Consider the following 17253-nt stretch of genomic DNA (forward strand, 5'->3'; position numbering starts at 1 on the left):
TATATATACATATATATATAGACACATAAGTATGCTAAGATTTAAGCAGAGTTACAGTGGTTAATTTTTCCTCCTTTCATCATAAGACCTTGCATATTACACCTTTAGCCTGACTTGATGCCTCCAGCAAGGATGAGGGGGTGACTGCTTTACAACACCCTGTAATAAGGAGGATATGCACTTATTTCCTTCCCATATCAGTTCCAGTCTTTTTTTACCCCTTTTTTGAATATAAATTCAGGTACAATTTCCAGCGATGGGACCCAGTTTATGAAATATGGATGTATAAAAAATGTTGCATGGCATCTGCAGGTAATTATCCTATAGACTGTGAGCGAGAGGCTAATCTGTTTCCTCAATCCCTCCTTGCCACCTCTTTCTTCCTTCCACAAATCCAAACAGGGATGATGTGATGAAGGATATGACCGAGGGCACCATTTCCAGAACAGATTTGGTTCCTCCCTCCATGTAGAACTAATTCAGCATGCATTTAGTCTACAGGGAGAGCCTTTCCCAAAGCGCCAAGACTCACACAATGAGAGTATAGCGAGTTCATCTTGGATTTTTTACAGACTGGATGGAATAACTGAGGAAAAGCAGAGTGCATGTAAGAATATAAAAGGGTATACTACAAGTTATGTCTTTTTTGTACAGCGGGCTATATGATGCTTGTCTGGCAAGCTGCTGATCATATCTTTATACATTTCCAAACAGTGCTGTCTCAGAAACACATCATAACATGTCATAATATATACAGTCTAGCTTTGGTGAAAAATGGGCAGTATTTTTGTTTTTTAAATCTTGCTGAAGGATAAGAAACAGCGGAAAAATGGTGAATCTATTACCAAGACGCAGACAGAGACAGTACCAGAAATCAACTCTTTGTAAACTGTACAGTCTGCTGAGATCAAAGCAAACGCGTTCAACATGCTCCCATTTGCTGCTCCACATCCGCTGAGGGCCTGGCAGAGGTTCATAGGGCCCTAATCCCACTCCGGTGCCTGGAAGCAGGGTTACGTACACGGGGGGAGACAAGGTGTGGCAGAGCGCCTGGTCAGGCAGATTCAGCACTGCAGCTGGAGGATGTGAACCTCCCCAAAGACCCCATAGTGAGTGAAAAGTTAGCAAAACCACGGTAGTCCACTTGTATTACATGATATACACAAAGGGTTGTGATATTTAGACAGCTGCAGTCTGATCAGTGAAAGATGAAAGTGTATTATCTAAAATTTCTATACCAAAAATAAGCATTTGCAAGATAGATTAAGCCCGACAGGTGCCCTATGGATTTACTATATATATTTTTTTTTAATTTACAGTACATTTTTTAAAGGAAGTTACTATAACATAATAGCTTTTTCTTTTTTGAAATTAAGCTATTAAAGGTCCAGTGTGTAACATTTAGTTAATAATGGTATTCATAGGTATGTTTTCATTAGTGTATAATCCCCTGAAAATAAGAATCGGTGTTTTTGTTCCCTTAGAATAAGCTGTTTTTATCTACAGAAGGAGCTGGTCCTCTTTTACAGAGTCCACCATGTTAACCCGCCATGTTTCTACAGTAGCCCAGAATGGACAAACCAGTACACTGCACACTGGCTCTAAATAGGGCCTTGCATGTTTTTTGTGAGTTTCGCTGCCACTGGAGTTTCTCCTACTTGCTTGGAAGGCTGAGCTGTATTTAAATTGGTTGCAATCTGCAATTTCAACTCTAGCTGGCACTAAATCCTACACACTGCTCATTTAAGTCAGCAAAAACTTGATAAATGTGATAGACATTATTAGAACTGTAGATGTACAGGACATTTTCACCCCAACCCTACTACTCGGAAGTGAAGGAATGATGTAAGCAGCCTAATGATGGTAATTTATGTCAATGAGCAATAAATAAACCGTATGTCTAGTTATCTAAAATGTGTTGGAATAGACTTCCACTTAGCTTTAACAAACATTGCAGAGAACTATTTCTCAATGGGAAAATACAGTCCCCGCCTGCTACACCTCTTGTAAGCTGATACTAACTGTTTGAACAGAGGTGGAGCCAAACCATGTATAATCTTGTACAATCTTGTTATCGATGCTTTCATCAAACCCGAAGTGAACAGGTGTATTTCATTGTATTCAGTTGTTTTTGTATGAGATCAGCATGGAAGCTGTCAAAGCCATAGCACAAAATGTAGCCAAAGCAAAATGTTAAGTGAATAATACTATACTATACTATTCTAATACAAACTATCATACAACAGAAGCAACACAGAGCTCGACATAGAGCTTTGGTTGAAATAATACGTGTGATAAACCACACATTTCCATCTGCATTTACTTTTCATATCACTGTGGTATTTTTGTTTCAGAAACAACAGTATTAACTTTGTAATAGATGTAATATGTCAGATAATGCAGCACTGAGTGCTGTGAGGGTATTTGTATTGTCAGATTATTGATTGTGTTGCACATGCTGTGCTGTGGTGATTCCCTGGCTTCAAAGGCCAAACTGTCGATAAGTCCTGCTCTGTTAAAGCACAAAGAAAACTTAGCTTCCACCATAGTGCATATCAAATTTTTTGTAATGTTTGCTCTTGTAGTTTCACAGGGATTTCCCTGAACCACATCAAACGACCACATCTTATCTGCTATTGTTTGTTTTGGCCCCAAATCATGGCTCCTTAAACGGATTTGGATATGAACAGGGGCATGTTGCAAAGCTAGTCGGAGGATTGAACAGTGGAAAGGTCTGGCGTACTGAATTCCTGAGTCGGCCTGAATTATGCCAGGTTTGACATCAGCAGTGGAAAGGAAGAGAGCAGGCAAAAATCTTTGGAGGAGTGAAGGCTATTTCTGGCTCGGCATGTCAAGTTTTCTACTTGATGATTTAGGCAGAGGCCTCTTAGCAGCATTTACAGTGTGCAGTGAAGTTGTTGTCAGGGTAATGCTGGCTACCACTGGAGGGAACCTATCAGTAGACAGCTGTGTATCTTTCATGGTCAGGGATGAGGAACAGGCCTTTTTCCCATCAGTATGGTATGTTGAGCTGCTATCATGAATTCACTTAGTTTGTCATGGATGGCTTAAACTGGGCCCTCTATTATAATGTCCCATCCTTATTAATAGTGTACATGTGGGGGGTAATTCCCACATGTGAATTAATAGAATAGGTTATTTTGGCTTTCTTCATTATTATTATTGATATAGCTATCGTAGTTGGGGTAATGGTATCATTAGTAATTGAAAACAACATTTCCCAAAGCGCAAGCTATTGCAGCAGAAGGTTTAAAGTAAATATACTTATGAGATGAGGAATGCTAAAGACGTGCCCAATAACATTACATGCACAATAACAACTTCTAGTGGACCGCAGCATCTAACAGAACAGACATCAGTTAATGTATATGTCATGACTCAGGGGTGCCTGGCAACAAATCAAGAGTGAATATTGTCTTTGTTTTTAACAAAAAAAGAGTCTACAGTCACACCAGTAGCACTCTGAGACAGTACTTCAGCACAGTGTTTGCAAGTACTGTTGATGGCCCCAGATGAAAACCAAAGTCATAACAATTCATGCTGACAGGGACATAAATGTGTGTAGCAAATTTCATGGCAATGCATCCAGTAATTGTTGAGATATTTCACATAAAACCACAAATTTTAACTTCGGGGTTCGAAGAAAAGTGGGGGGATTACGAAAGTAGTAGGGTTCATCCTCTGGGGACCATGAATATATGTCCCAAATATAATGGCAAGCTTTATTTATTTAAGTCTTGACCAAAGCGGTGGGCCGACTGACAAACACACATTGCCACCCCTGGATTGTCATTCCAGTTCTTTCCAAAATCAGTTTAATGACTACTTATAAGTATGATTGATACAAGGAGGAGGACATTTTAGAACAGGAACAGGGGAAATATTTATAAAGAATATGAAAAAATCAAGAGACACTGTTGTCTCTTGCTAATGCAAGGCAAGTATTTGGCCTTAATTTGAAAGAACAACGCTACATGAGTTCCAGCTTTTCAAAACAACTTTAGGAAGCGTTTTTCAGCAGTTCTGTCTTCCCACCGCCCTTAATCGACCCACATGCTCACAGTGGCCATACATGTGTAGTCTAATTGCCAGCATTAAAAACATGTCATCGGTATAACAGTTCAAATGTTTCAAGAAAAATGTTATGACTGCCCAGAGGATTGCTTGGCTAAAGTCCTCACTGACACACCCAGTCCCTTCTGCTACTCATTCACTGCTGCACAATTTGACACAAATAATAGAGCAAATGTACACTTAACCTAGAAACCGGGTGGAACAAAATACCACGGTCCAAATACAAAATTCCTCATTATCTAAAAGACAGTGTGATTTTATGCCAGTGTCAATAATACAAGTGTTTGTGGTGTAGATGGCCAGTTAAAATCTGACCAAATGGATTATATGAGAGAGCCAGCTGGAGGGAAGAATGGAAGAAAATGGCTGATGATAATTAAAATCAAAGCAATCTAATCAGCCATTGCTGTAAGGACATCACTCAGTCAAGCTAAAAAAAACGTAGTAGTCACTTACTAGCTAGTTATAAATGATGCATGGAAACCTTAAACTTTTCGCTGAGTACCGGTCGTCTCCGGTTTCCAAACCTGTATTTTGTTTCAAAGAGTCTGAACCACATTTTCCACTTACTTAAATGATAATTGACTTCTCATGACATCCGTCTCTATTCCTTTCTACCAAATCAGGTTTTGAATTTTTGGACTGGCTTCCAAAGAGCACATGATGGTTTTCATTTGGAAAGTCACAGATAAGTGTTTGAGATGGCAAATCATTCAGCTTCTCTTTTCATTTGTCTCCCCAGAAAATTAGGTGTTAAAGAGCACATTGTTTCCATTTTGCCCAAAAATGCTTTTCTGCTGAATTAACCATCTGCTCGTTAAGGGGGCAAGCTTAAGCCAGTTGTTTTAAATTATGTGTTTTGATGTATGTGTACTGCCAAGTAAAGCACAGTCCATCTCCTGTTATGCCCATTTAATAGGAACACCCTCACAGGCTCAGGTCATTACCATATGTCTTTCTTTTCTTAACCCTAACCTTGGTTGACCATCCAACATTTACATCTGCATGCCTCCGCCCTAAATGTACAGGTTATTACCATAAGCAGTTAGATACTGTACCTTCAGATCGTGGATGGTTCTTATTTACTGTACGCAGGCAATTTGAAGTTGGTCAAGTTTCTCATAAAACTAGACATACTTCTCCACTCTTCTCGGCTCAGTGTCCTGCGTGTGAACCCTGTCAGGACCACCTCAGCAGGGTGCCTGCATGGGCCAAGGTCAGGGTCCTTTCTACAAGCTGTCATGTGTTTAGTAGTGAAACTGTCCATCAGACAGCGAGCTAGTACACAATAAATACATACATCAGCCAGTAGTCTCGTCACTGATTTTGAAGTGCCTGGGAGCCAAGCATCAGGAAAAAATTTACAATACAACATTTTTTTTTACAATATTATCTATTCTATTATGGATATCCAACTAAACAAGCAAAGATTTGTCCTCAACTCTTTAACCGGCACATGTGAATTGGTGGAGAGCACAGAGAGGCCCTGCTTCGCCTTTGACCCCAACAGTACAGTGCCTCGGCTCCTGAGATAGCAGAATGGTCACGTTAAGCAGACCGCTAAGTAGTCCGGTGATCTTGGCCTTGGCTATCGGAAGAGACAGTGGGCCCCCCATTTACGTAAATTTATGGCCCCAGTCCTGGGGTGGGGTGCCCCAGATCCCAAGTCTGTTATCTGTTATAGAAGAAAATGTCTGACATACTTGGGTGGACGCCTGCTGCGTGCTCCCAGTCAGCAGAAAGTGAGTGTAGTCTCACAGGCTGCATAAATGTTTTCTGAATGTTGTAAGGTAGAGTGATTTACAAAGAGCTGCAGCTGTCTCTCCCCTGGATCTGGGGGGAAAGGGATGGGTGCTTTGGGTGGAGGGGTGTTAATAAGATCAATGGAGAACCAGGTCAAAATAGAGCCTGGGTGTCTCATTTGACCCATCCCAGTCTCCTATATTAGCTGTAATCTTATTGTAATGAATCAGATAAAGTCTATATCGTATCTTGATACTATGCATAGGAGTAGTTTGATTGCGATTGCTTTTATTTATGTCCTCGCTTATTTAGTGTATTTCTCTTTCTCTTTGTTCCCCACAGTGACAGACACCATGTCTCTAGCTCCATCCCTGTGCCGACCAAGTCTCAGCTTGGTGTGTCTGCTGCCTCGGATATAGGCTACCCCTGCCACACCAGCTCCCCAGACAGAGGCCTGAGGAAGAGGGCGAGCTCGGAGGCCGATAAGCCCAAATACAAGCAAACTCCTCCACCCAGCTACAACACAGTCATGGGTGAAGAGCAGTCCCAAGATGGCCTAGCCACACCCTCGCCTTCGACCAAACACCTGTCCTCCTCCCTTGACGCCGGCATGGCATCGCTTAACCTGGCCAAGACTATGGAGGCCACCGAAGAGGGAGAGCAAAAGGAAGAGAAAGGGGAGAGCGGGGAGACGGGAGTGGAGGAGAGTCACAGAAGCACTGACAGAGAGGCTGAAGAACTAGAACTAGAAAAAGAAGAAGAGACTGAAGAGCAACCAGCCAGTAGCACAGTTGCACCCGACTCTTCTACAGTGCTGGACACTGGTGAGGAAACAGTGGCCACTAGTCAGCACACAGGTGCCATGAACGGCTCTTTGGTACCAGAACAGGCGCCTGTTAGCCTGGTCCCAGAGCTGCGCTGCTCTGTAGAGCAAGCTGAGGAGATCATGGGCACAGAGGCCACCGGTTTAGGCCTGGGGTTAGGAATGGGGTTGGCGTTGGGACTGGCAGACGAGGCCCGGCTTGATGACTACCGCTGCATCCCCGTGGACCACGCTGTAGCTGTGGAGTGTGATGAACAGGTGCTGGGTGAGCTGGACGTCGCTGGCTTTGAGGAGTTCTCCAGGCGCATCTATGCACTCAATGAGAACATGTCCAGCTTCCGTAGACCACGCAAGAGCTCTGAGAAGTGAGGCAGAGGACCTAAGGAGAGAGGGAGGTATGAAAAGACTTGCACAGTGGGATTGGACAAATACAAGGCAGGGACATGAACTGAGAGGACAAGGGTGGGGTCCCCCACTCCTACCGCAGCATCAAAAATCATAGGAGCTATTCTGGAATAACGACCAATTTGCACTTATTGTCAACATTTCCATAATAATCTTTTAAATGAAACAAGTTAAAAGTGAAGTATGGGGACAGTAAGCTTTACTTTTATGTTTGATGCCAGCATTAATATATTTTTTTAACAATGGATGGAACAATGAACCGTTATTCAGACATTTTCATTCACAAAAATATTCGGCCTCAGCGTTAACAATCGCACTCTATGAATTAGTGTCCATTATTGTAGTCTGTTCCATAACGAGGGACCATTCATGTCAAAAGACACACAAACAATGTATATCACTTACACTTTGTTTTCAGACCCTTACAGCAATAAGAGCCCCCTACAAAACATCATCGTGTCTCAACTGCATTTAAGATTCACAGAGTGCAGCCTTATTAGCCCGTATTATAATGTTTCAATGCAGCAGCTGCATATCCTTTTCCTTATCACTGTACCTCAAGTTTCACCTTAACTAGAGAAGCTTTTTTGGACAGTGTATCAATTATATAATCATTAATATAAACATAAACAGAGATAAATAGTTGCAACTGGAAGTTTTATCATGTTGAATCATCACAGAGCCTGCTGTCCCAGTACTTACACCTTTGACTGTACAAGCAAAGGTTCAGACGCTTCACAAGCCTTCATTCAGGGTGCATGACAGTGGGTGTGTGCCGTAGGGAGGACATGATGTGTATGTGTGTGTGTGTTACACATTAGCATGTACCCACAGTCACACAATCACAGTTAGGTGTCCAGTAATCCCACCAATGACCTCTGACCTGGCAGGAGTATGCAACCATATAGCGAGGTGGGAGCTGGAACCGGTAGCCCAATCAGAGACTCCCTACCCACTCGCCATTCTCCACGCGGGGTCGAGTTTCTCCTTCAGGTCTTAAGATGAGGATCACAAGAGCGGCTGGTTGGAGCTTGCAGCACATGGCAGGGAAATGGTGCAATTGTTTTTCTGTCCATCTCCATGTCCTCTTTTCTCTTATTTTTTTAATTTTAATGTATCTCATCAATATTAACATCAATGTTAATGTTAAGTCCACTGATTCTCATATTCAGTAGACCAAAAATTTAATTCTGTGTCTGTTCAGTTGGAATGTCTCACTCAGGCTCGACTGTAAGTGTTAATAGTAAGTGTCTCGATCCCATTGTCTGTGATTTTGTCCTGTGTCTCCATGTTCTGAATGCTTTCTTGCACTGGTATTCAATTATTGCATTATTTATGTCTCTCAACAATTGTGTGTGCTATGTTTCAAAGGAGATCAATATCTAGTTTTATTTCCCCCACTCACATGGGATGTCGCTCATTATCATTGTCAGATGTTAGACTGATATCATAACCAGTGTCTGAGTCCTGACGTGGACAGCTGCTTTGCATCGCCCGCCGTGACAAAGATGGACTCTCCACCAGCAGCCCACTTTGTGATTCAGATCCAGCACTGTGGTTGCTGGCTGTTGAGATTTATTGTATTTAAAACTAAAAGATGAACCATGTTAGATCATTTCCATAAACTGCTATACAGTCCAGTAATTGACCATGTACATATACTTTTGTATGGAGGGTTTTTTTGTTATTAAAGACTTGCAGTCCAATGGCATGGATGTATGTAGCCCCCTTTAAGAGTGGTCTGTGTACATTTCTGTTGGTGAGGGTGTGCTCAAGTTTGCCTGTGAGGTGGTTACAGCCATGAACTTACAATGTGTGGAACATGTAGGATGTGATGGTTTCAAAATGGTATGAAAATGTACAAAATTCCTCTCCTGGAAACGGTTAAATTAAAAAAGTAAACGTCTTAGAGGCAGTGCTTTGAGCTAAATGCTAACATCAGCATATGCTCAAAATGTCTATGCTAACATTCTGATGCTAAGAAGTTATGTTTACCATTTTCACTATCTAAGTTTAGCGTGTTGGCATGCTAGCATTTGGAATGTAGATCTAAGCACAAAGGTAGCGCAGGGTTGGGGTAGATGAGGCCCAGCTCGAAGACTTCCGCTGCTACCCCGTGGACCGTCATGTTACTGTTACTGTAGGTGTATGAGGCACCGAATGGTCATTTAGACCATAATACAATACACGTGTTTTCAGTTATTCTGATTAGACCTTTGTTCAGGTTTAAGCTGGGTAGAGGTATGTTTGAGAACTTTCTCTGATGAATACTTAATGCCATCCAGTTTACTATCATATAAGACCGAGAAGCTGCAAATCATGGAGTGGAACCTGAAAAAGTAATTAGACAATTATCAAAATAGTTGCAGATTAATTTTATGTCAGTCAGCAAATGACTGAATCGGAACCGTCTCAGCTTTACCCCATGTACTAGAGCAGAACTCCGACAAGGCCAATAGTCCAGACTTCTATTCTAGAAATCGGTAAACCATTCACTTCGAACCGGTTGGATATTCTGGATGAATCCAGAAAAATCCCATCCACACCATTCACTTTCATTACGCATACACGAGAAGTCAGTTAATTTTTCCATGGGAATGTGATTTGTGATTTGCTCCCAAAAAATTCTTTCAACCGAGATTCACGGAAATCGGGCCAGCAGTTGTTCCGAAACTTTGCTGACGTAACGTCCTTACAGCGGGGCCTGGACACGGCACACCTAAATAGAAAGCAGCCTTACTTAATGTTAATTAATTTATTGTTTACACCAAAATGTGTCCTGTACACGCCACCACAGCCCTGACAGGAGGCCTAATAAGGTCAAATTAGAGAAAAACACCTGTGTGCTTGGACAAAGTGCAACTCGTACTGACATGTAAACAACATATGTTAATCTTTGCCATAGCTGATGTGTTCATGGCTTAGAACGCATTTTCGTCAGTCATTTAAGGACACAGGAAAGACTCCAGGTGCATCCTTCTTCCAACTGCCTGAAACACATAATCTGGCAGGTACGGGCTCTTAATCTCTCACGCTTTAATATGTTCCTCCCATCTGAAATAATTTATATGTAGCTCAGTTTAGTTTAGTTAGATAGAACCTTTTGTTCTTGACTGGTTCTTTATTTAAGTTTTGGAGACATGCTGCACCTGCTTATTGTTGTGGGAAATAGAAGTTGCGAAATATTTCATGGTACATAACGTCTCAAGCCTTGTTTTACTCCTCTTGCTCTGTAATATTTGTCCTCTAGCCAACACCTAAGAGAAGTAGCTGTTTTTTGTATTTTGGATAGTTACATTTATTTTATTAATTTGACTAGATATAACTTGAATGATCATCATAGGGAAACAGTTTTATTTTTGCGGGAACTCACTAGAGCAGCTTCAGTTGGTTTGCCAGAACGAGTCAAAGCTTTTACTCTTTATTCGCCCTGACAATGTGAGCACCACAGACCTTACATATATGTACACATGTGGTTGTACATGTGACTACAGTGCCTTCACTACTTCAAGTAAGCCCTTTTCTAATGAAATAAGCCCTTCTGCATTCCTTTACCTCATTATGCACTTAACTGAGTAAAAGCCAGCCTTTCTGGTGGTATTAGCGTGTCACTTTGTTGTCAGGGCTCCAGGTAATGTATCAATTTGTTCACATTAAACGGTGAAAAACAGTAACCGAAAGCATTTTAAGCATACTGTGAGCTTGTAATTCTCCTCTTGGTTGTTTCAGGCAGATTATGGTTGGCTACTATCTATATATGTTAGCACATTACTCACTGGCAATAAAGCTTTCTCTCTTAGAATCACCTGTTAGATTTTTTCATAGTCTCTCTCATTAGGAATTTCAATAATGCAGATGATTGCTGAATGTGTCCTTTATTACTCTGTTTCCAGATTCGCATAAAGCAGTTTCCTGTCCCTCGATCCTATAAGCTCCGTGTGTCACTCTGCAGACTGTCTGCTCTCAGCTAAGCCCCTACAGGTGTCTGAAGGCTTCAACGCTCGGCCTTCTGGGAATGACATTTCATCTAGCCAGAGACGGGACATTTGTGCCATCACGGAAGGCAGACCTGCTCCAGGCGCATAGCATGTGAGTGCATGTGCCTTTGCACAGGTGCACGACTTAAAACTTTGATAGTTTGCAGGTTATTATTGTAGTTTAAAGTTTATGAGAACATGAACCAAGGCATTGAGAGTGAGAGTAAGCAGGCCTTATTTCCTACTCACAAAGCCATCTTCATATTTTCGAGCTGAGTGCTCTAAAGAGTTCAGCACTGCTGCAGTGTATAGTCTGCTGTACTGTTCATCATCACAGGCACCTCACAAAATACACAACAGCCAAACCAGCACCACTTGCTGTCTAAGCCCCGGCCTCTGGGCTTTACACCACCATGTGTGTATGTGCATGTGTGTGACAGTAATGAATGAACCCTTACTCTCTGTCTGTACCCTCTAGCAGTGTCCTCATTAACTCTGATTATTGATTTAAATAGTCATCGGCAAAATTGTCCAATCCATCTAATCTTGATGACCGACCTGCGATAAGAGTAGAATCCATCTCAGCAAACATCATAAGGAGGATTAACAGCGTGCACGGGGAGGAGAATCGCTGCAGTCCATCAGCACCTCATTAATACAGCAGCCATATCATCTGACACACCGACCAGTCCCGGGTCAAAGTCATTCACCGTACTTGTCATTCTTAGGTCTCAGTGATACTCTATACCCCTGTCATTACCTGGTCTCCGTCATACAGTACATTCCTTGTGATTATTGCTGTGGGTGTCACTCATGCACTGTAATCCTGTTGTACTGCACATTTATTTTTGGAAATATGAACAAATGGGAGACAAAAGAGTCAAGAGTATTTGATGGCTGCATTGCAGTTTATTGTGATTAATGACTATCATGATTCTCTTGGGAATAACACCAGAGTAGGAAGAGAGGATATATACTGTCAGTGTAAATTACTCCTGTCAGTTAGTTTTAAGTAGAGGGCTGCAACAGAGTAAAGTCTTCTGATGAGAAGTAACATGTAGAAGCAATAGCAATAGACCTTTTGGGAAATATAAAAAGAGAGAGTAAACTGAGAATAGTGCTGCAGGGATGATGTTTTTTTGTAGTCCAACATGGATGTTAGCATTGCCCTGGTTCCATCGACAAAAAGCCAATGGGATTTTTCCACTGGATGTTGGATTTTTGCAGAAAATAGGCTCCGTGGCGAACAAAGGTTTATGATATCAATGTTTTGGATTCACTTTTGGAGAGCTGTCATGCCGTCCATTTTTATATATGCCGATGGTCTGGTATGACAAGTAACTTATGCAGACTAATGTTAGGTAATATTTAGATATTTATGCAGACACTGAATCAGGTGACTAACATTATGACTGCACTTGTGCTACCGTTCCACTACATTGTAGCATAAACCATTATGAGACATGAGTTTAGCTTAGCACAAAGATTGAAAGGGGCTAGCTCGCACTGTCCTACCATGACATAAATCTCACTAAGGAACTTGTTTGTTTGAGCTATACAAACCATATTCTAAAAACAAGTGGTTTTATGGAGGTTATGGTCTATTTCTTGGTCTTGTTGTTGAGGTTGCCCGTTGCCATTTTCACTTTGGGTTTTATACGGATTAAACTAATTAAATATTACATGGCAATTATGGTGAGCAGTTTTTTTTTTTTAAATCTTTGGACGGAGCCAGCCTAGCTGGCTGCCCTTGCTTCCAGTCTTAATGCTAAGCTAAGCTAACCATCTGCTGGCTGTAGCTTCTTATTTAACACAGAAATATGAGTGTGGTATCAATCTATCACTCAGTAAGAAAGCAAATAAGGATACAGGACATTAATTGACTTTGTGTTGGATGTCTCACTAAACACCCTGTGTCCTAACATGAATGGCATACATTTAAGTCTCATCACGGGACAAGAGGAGGGCAGGAGTCAGATATCAGCCTTGGCCAGCATTCAGCTTTATGGTTTAAAGGCAACACAAAGACACAAAGTACGTTCTCATTCATTAGCGAGTTGAGACCTCATACTGCGACTGTAACTCTTTATAGCTGGATTACAGTCATAATACAGGGGTTGGGGGGACTGCGTTACAAGCGTGGAGGGAGATGCCGCAGCTCTCGTGTCCTGTCTGAGAGCTCAGATCAGGCCCTGGTGGATCCGCTCACCTCGACCTGTCCTGGTCCTGGACTTGGCTGGTCAACATTGTGCTGTGACCTGGTACAGCTGTTTAAGCCATCTCAGAAACAAGACTATCTGCCTGGATGAAATCCCAGCCACATCTTCAGTTTTTCGGCAGTAAAACGTTGCTCCTCGCTATCACTCCTAGTGTTTTCTTTTTTTAAACACGAGCTTTCCCAGCCATTCAGCAAACACAGACTTTTATAGGGCTGACTTATTCTCCCCACATGCTCCAGTTGCACAGCCTAATGAAACGCAGTGGTGTCCAGCTGATTTCATTGCAGCAATATCAATATTAGGATTGGAGTGTGGTGAGTGCAGAATTCTGGGTAAAAAATAATATCACAATGACCATGACGGTTTTATTATGGACCTTGTGAAATTAAAACCGATTGCTGAGGACTGATGTCATCGTGCTCATATGAGGATTTCATGGTAAATTGGTGCTTGAAGACATTGTGGTTTTCTGTAATTACCTTTAGAAAGTTTGAATGACGTAATTGACACCTGACATACAGACGAAGATGGGAATACTCCCCAAACACACAATGGCCCTTAACAACAGTCCCCCTACAGCTAACAATCGGAAACAATAAGAAAAGGCATATCACAGCACCGAGGGAAATATTAGATTTTTGCCGGATGATAGTTTTGCTTTTGTACAGTAGCCATTGTGCTGTATATGGTGTACATGTTTTGAAGTAGATGTACTTTCTTGGATAACATCATGTTTTCTCCTCTCTTATTTCTGGGAATGATTCCCTTTCTTTGTGTGCCTTTGAGGTACAGCCATGCATTGATTCATGGTCCTGATCTCGTGACTAAAACACTGGCTGGCCGAGGGACTCCACAAACAACAATGGTGTCCCGCTGAGCAGCTACGAAGGATTACATCCCACTGCATGGCATCTGATGTGAAGAAACTGAAAAAGAGTAAAAAGAAATACCATTGGTGTCTGCTTGTTGTTTGCACATATTGAACCATTATTAGAAGATTGTTTCAGTATGAGTCCCACCGTACACATTTATATTGTCCTATATGTAACACCCAGTATGTCCAGGTGTGATGTGAGTGGAAGTACTTTCACAATATTCAATTAAAAAATTAAAAAGCAGTTTAATTTTGCCTCTTTTCTTCAAAACTGCTTTAAAAAAGACCACAACTTAAGTGCTTAAGTGAATTGATGGATCTTGTCCTCAATTCAGCACGCATCTAACATCAAGTAGCACTTAGACAAGGCCTGTTTATGATTTATCTTTTTTCTCCAGGTGGTTAAGAGAGCTCTGTCAGAATCAGAATCAGACTTCATTCAATAAGTATTGGTGCTGGTATCAATTCAGTAATTAATTTCATTGAAATACAGGAATGGAAATATTTCTGTGATACAAATGTAAATTTTTTTCTGATTTGTAGCTATGCTAGTAGCATGGCTTTATCCCAGTCTGTCAGTTGGTTGGTCAACCCTTTCTCATTTTGGTTCGGTTCGGATTTAATTTGTCCAATACTTTGGTTTATGACCACATACCTGCAAAAACATTTCCATCAGCCTCCGCTGTATTTTGTGTTAAGTGCTAATTAGCAAGTAGACATCGGTTCAGTTTGAAAGGTCCATGGCAAAAAGGTAAGGAACCATGGAGTATGGTAAGTATTTAGCACTGCTAATAGGAAACAACTCTTTGAATTTTGTAGAATTTTTAATGGTGTGCTTTATTGTCACTGGCCACTGAAGGTCAGCTTCTACAGGTCAGGCAGTTATTCAGCTTCACTGATACATTCCCATGGCAACTATTACAAACATAAGTCACACACAGGTCAAAGTGTCATTTCTACCACATGTCTTTCTCGGGACAATGCACATTTGTGTTACTTTTCAATAGAAGCTGTATTAATAACATATGCTGTATAGAAATGTATTATCAGTAACATATGTTGTGTTGAAAAGATATATTGGTCTACATTTATACTGTTGTGTACTGTTGGGCCTCATTATGAAACTTGATCAAACGTAAATATATCACAGATTCCTTAATAAAAACACATTAGATCAATATAGATTATTGCTTCTGTGTATACACTTAAACAACAGCTACTGTAACTAACTTGTTAAATCACTGAATTCTTTTTTCTTAACAGTTTGAGATTATCCCATCCCTGCTGTGCTGTTAATTTAAAAATATCCAGCGTGGGAAAGAAGATTCACACATTGGACTTGAACCAAGACCAAAGCCACATCTTAGCTTTGCAAACTGATAATGGGACACACATGGCCACTGTCACTGATAATCACTGAAATACCAGTGTATTATGAGGAAATCTTCAAGGTTGTTAAATTGACTCGATGTTCTCCCTGCTAATTACCTTGTCATGTGTGTAATTGTCTCATCTTGTACATCACAGGTGCATCCAGGCCTTTAGATCTCAGCGGCAATTACACACATCTGATGTTCATTGTCCCTCAGTGAGACCAGTTAAACAAAGGACCGAGAGGAAGTGAAAGAGGGGAGAGGAATGAAAAGTGTATGTGTGTATGTGAAGGAGAGCCACATGAGCGCTAAAGCGGAGGTGAGATTTCCAGGGAGGGGCTTGGGGCCCTTTTCTAAAAATCCACCCAGCAGGTAGGACACTCCTGCCTGAGGATTTACTAAAACTCCCTGGCTACATCGGAGAATAAAAGCTTTCTTCTGTGAAAAAAGGAAGAATGTCCTCCTGGCTGCTGCAAACGCTTTGATTTGCCTGGAAACAGTGACCAATTCGCCCAGAACATAGAAATCCTTTCTGCCTGCTCTGTATGCCAGCTTGCATACACATTCTCACCTCTCAAATATTAAATCCGTGTTCATAGACAGTGTTATGTGACCGCCATCACTTCCAAAGGCTGAGAGCTGGTGTATCTGGCGGTCAAATTTTCAGCAAAACCGTTCATCAGCGTGTCAAGTTAATGTCTGACAAATCGTCTCTGGTCTTCCTCTCTGGGTTTCAACACAGAGCTTTGGCAAGCGTCATTCTGCGAGAGCTCCCAGTATTTCACCTTGGCCTGAAAACTCCTCCAAGAGTTCAGAGAGCCGGAGGAGAACATTCAAACCTGCTGATGATGACACTTTATCAACAGGGCTGAACACCCTTACTGACATTTTCACAGTGTTAAAAGGAACAGACACATTTAAGATCCATTTATTTAGAGCTTCATAGCATCTGTGCTGGTAATAGCAGTGTTTTTCTTAATATTTTCTTAAACTTTTCCTGCCTCCTTATGTTTTTTATCCCAATATCAAGTGAGCTCATACAGTTTCATTCTTTGTGCTACCCTGAGGAAAGATTTCATTCACATTGTGAGTTCTACTGGATGCAAATTTATATGTTGTCATTGCTGATACGAAGATCAACACCCTTTTCCCAACCTTTTTTTGCAACAAAGTTTGCTTTGAAATCCTGTTACCTGTTGCTATTAAAGGATAATTCAGGTTTAAGATCCTTTTATCATAAATTTGGCCTACATGTCTGGTATTGCACCCTGACCAAAATCTACCAAAGAGAAAAACGTGAAGTCCTTTGATTAAGAAACAATCATACGTGGTCAATGTCTTGCCAATGTAAAACAGTCAAATTAATCTTTGTCTAAACATAATAATAAAATAGTTGAATAATGCTGTAATCACTGCACTGTTCTGCAAGATTGCCTATTTTGGCAGAAAACAACATTTCTTCATTTTGGGTTTGGTTCAGGTCTCAAATTGGGCAGTATCAGATGGGTCTGAAAGGGGTGGGTACGAGCCGAGATTGTGTCTCGGTTTTAGGCCAATCTGTTGCAATAACAATGTTTGCATCAATTACTGACATCTGGGAACACAGAAGTCCAAAGAGGCCAAAAAAACAACAAGTGGTCAGATGATCAAACTACAGCCAATACGGTAGGTGCAAGTTGATGCAGGAAGTTGGTCTGTAAACTATGATGGAAGTTTGGGTAATTTTATGCTTAGCTTTGTTTTC

General features: G+C 41.2%; 1 protein-coding gene across 2 annotated transcripts in view; it reads left to right on the plus strand.

Annotated features, from left to right (window-relative positions):
* Positions 1–8781, plus strand: part of uvrag (UV radiation resistance associated gene) — an 81697-nt gene extending 72916 nt beyond the window's left edge. For both annotated transcript variants that reach the window (XM_035666308.1, XM_035666309.1), the window contains one exon: positions 6181–8781. In XM_035666308.1, the coding sequence (XP_035522201.1) occupies positions 6181–7030 (850 nt within the window). In that variant the 3' untranslated portion in view covers positions 7031–8781. The remainder of the gene's footprint in view (positions 1–6180) is intronic.
* The last annotated feature ends 8472 nt before the right edge of the window (positions 8782–17253 follow it).

Source organism: Morone saxatilis, unplaced genomic scaffold (genome assembly GCF_004916995.1).
Source record: "Morone saxatilis isolate NCDOM2014 unplaced genomic scaffold, NCSU_SB_2.0 Contig20, whole genome shotgun sequence".
Lineage (NCBI taxonomy): Eukaryota > Metazoa > Chordata > Actinopteri > Moronidae > Morone > Morone saxatilis.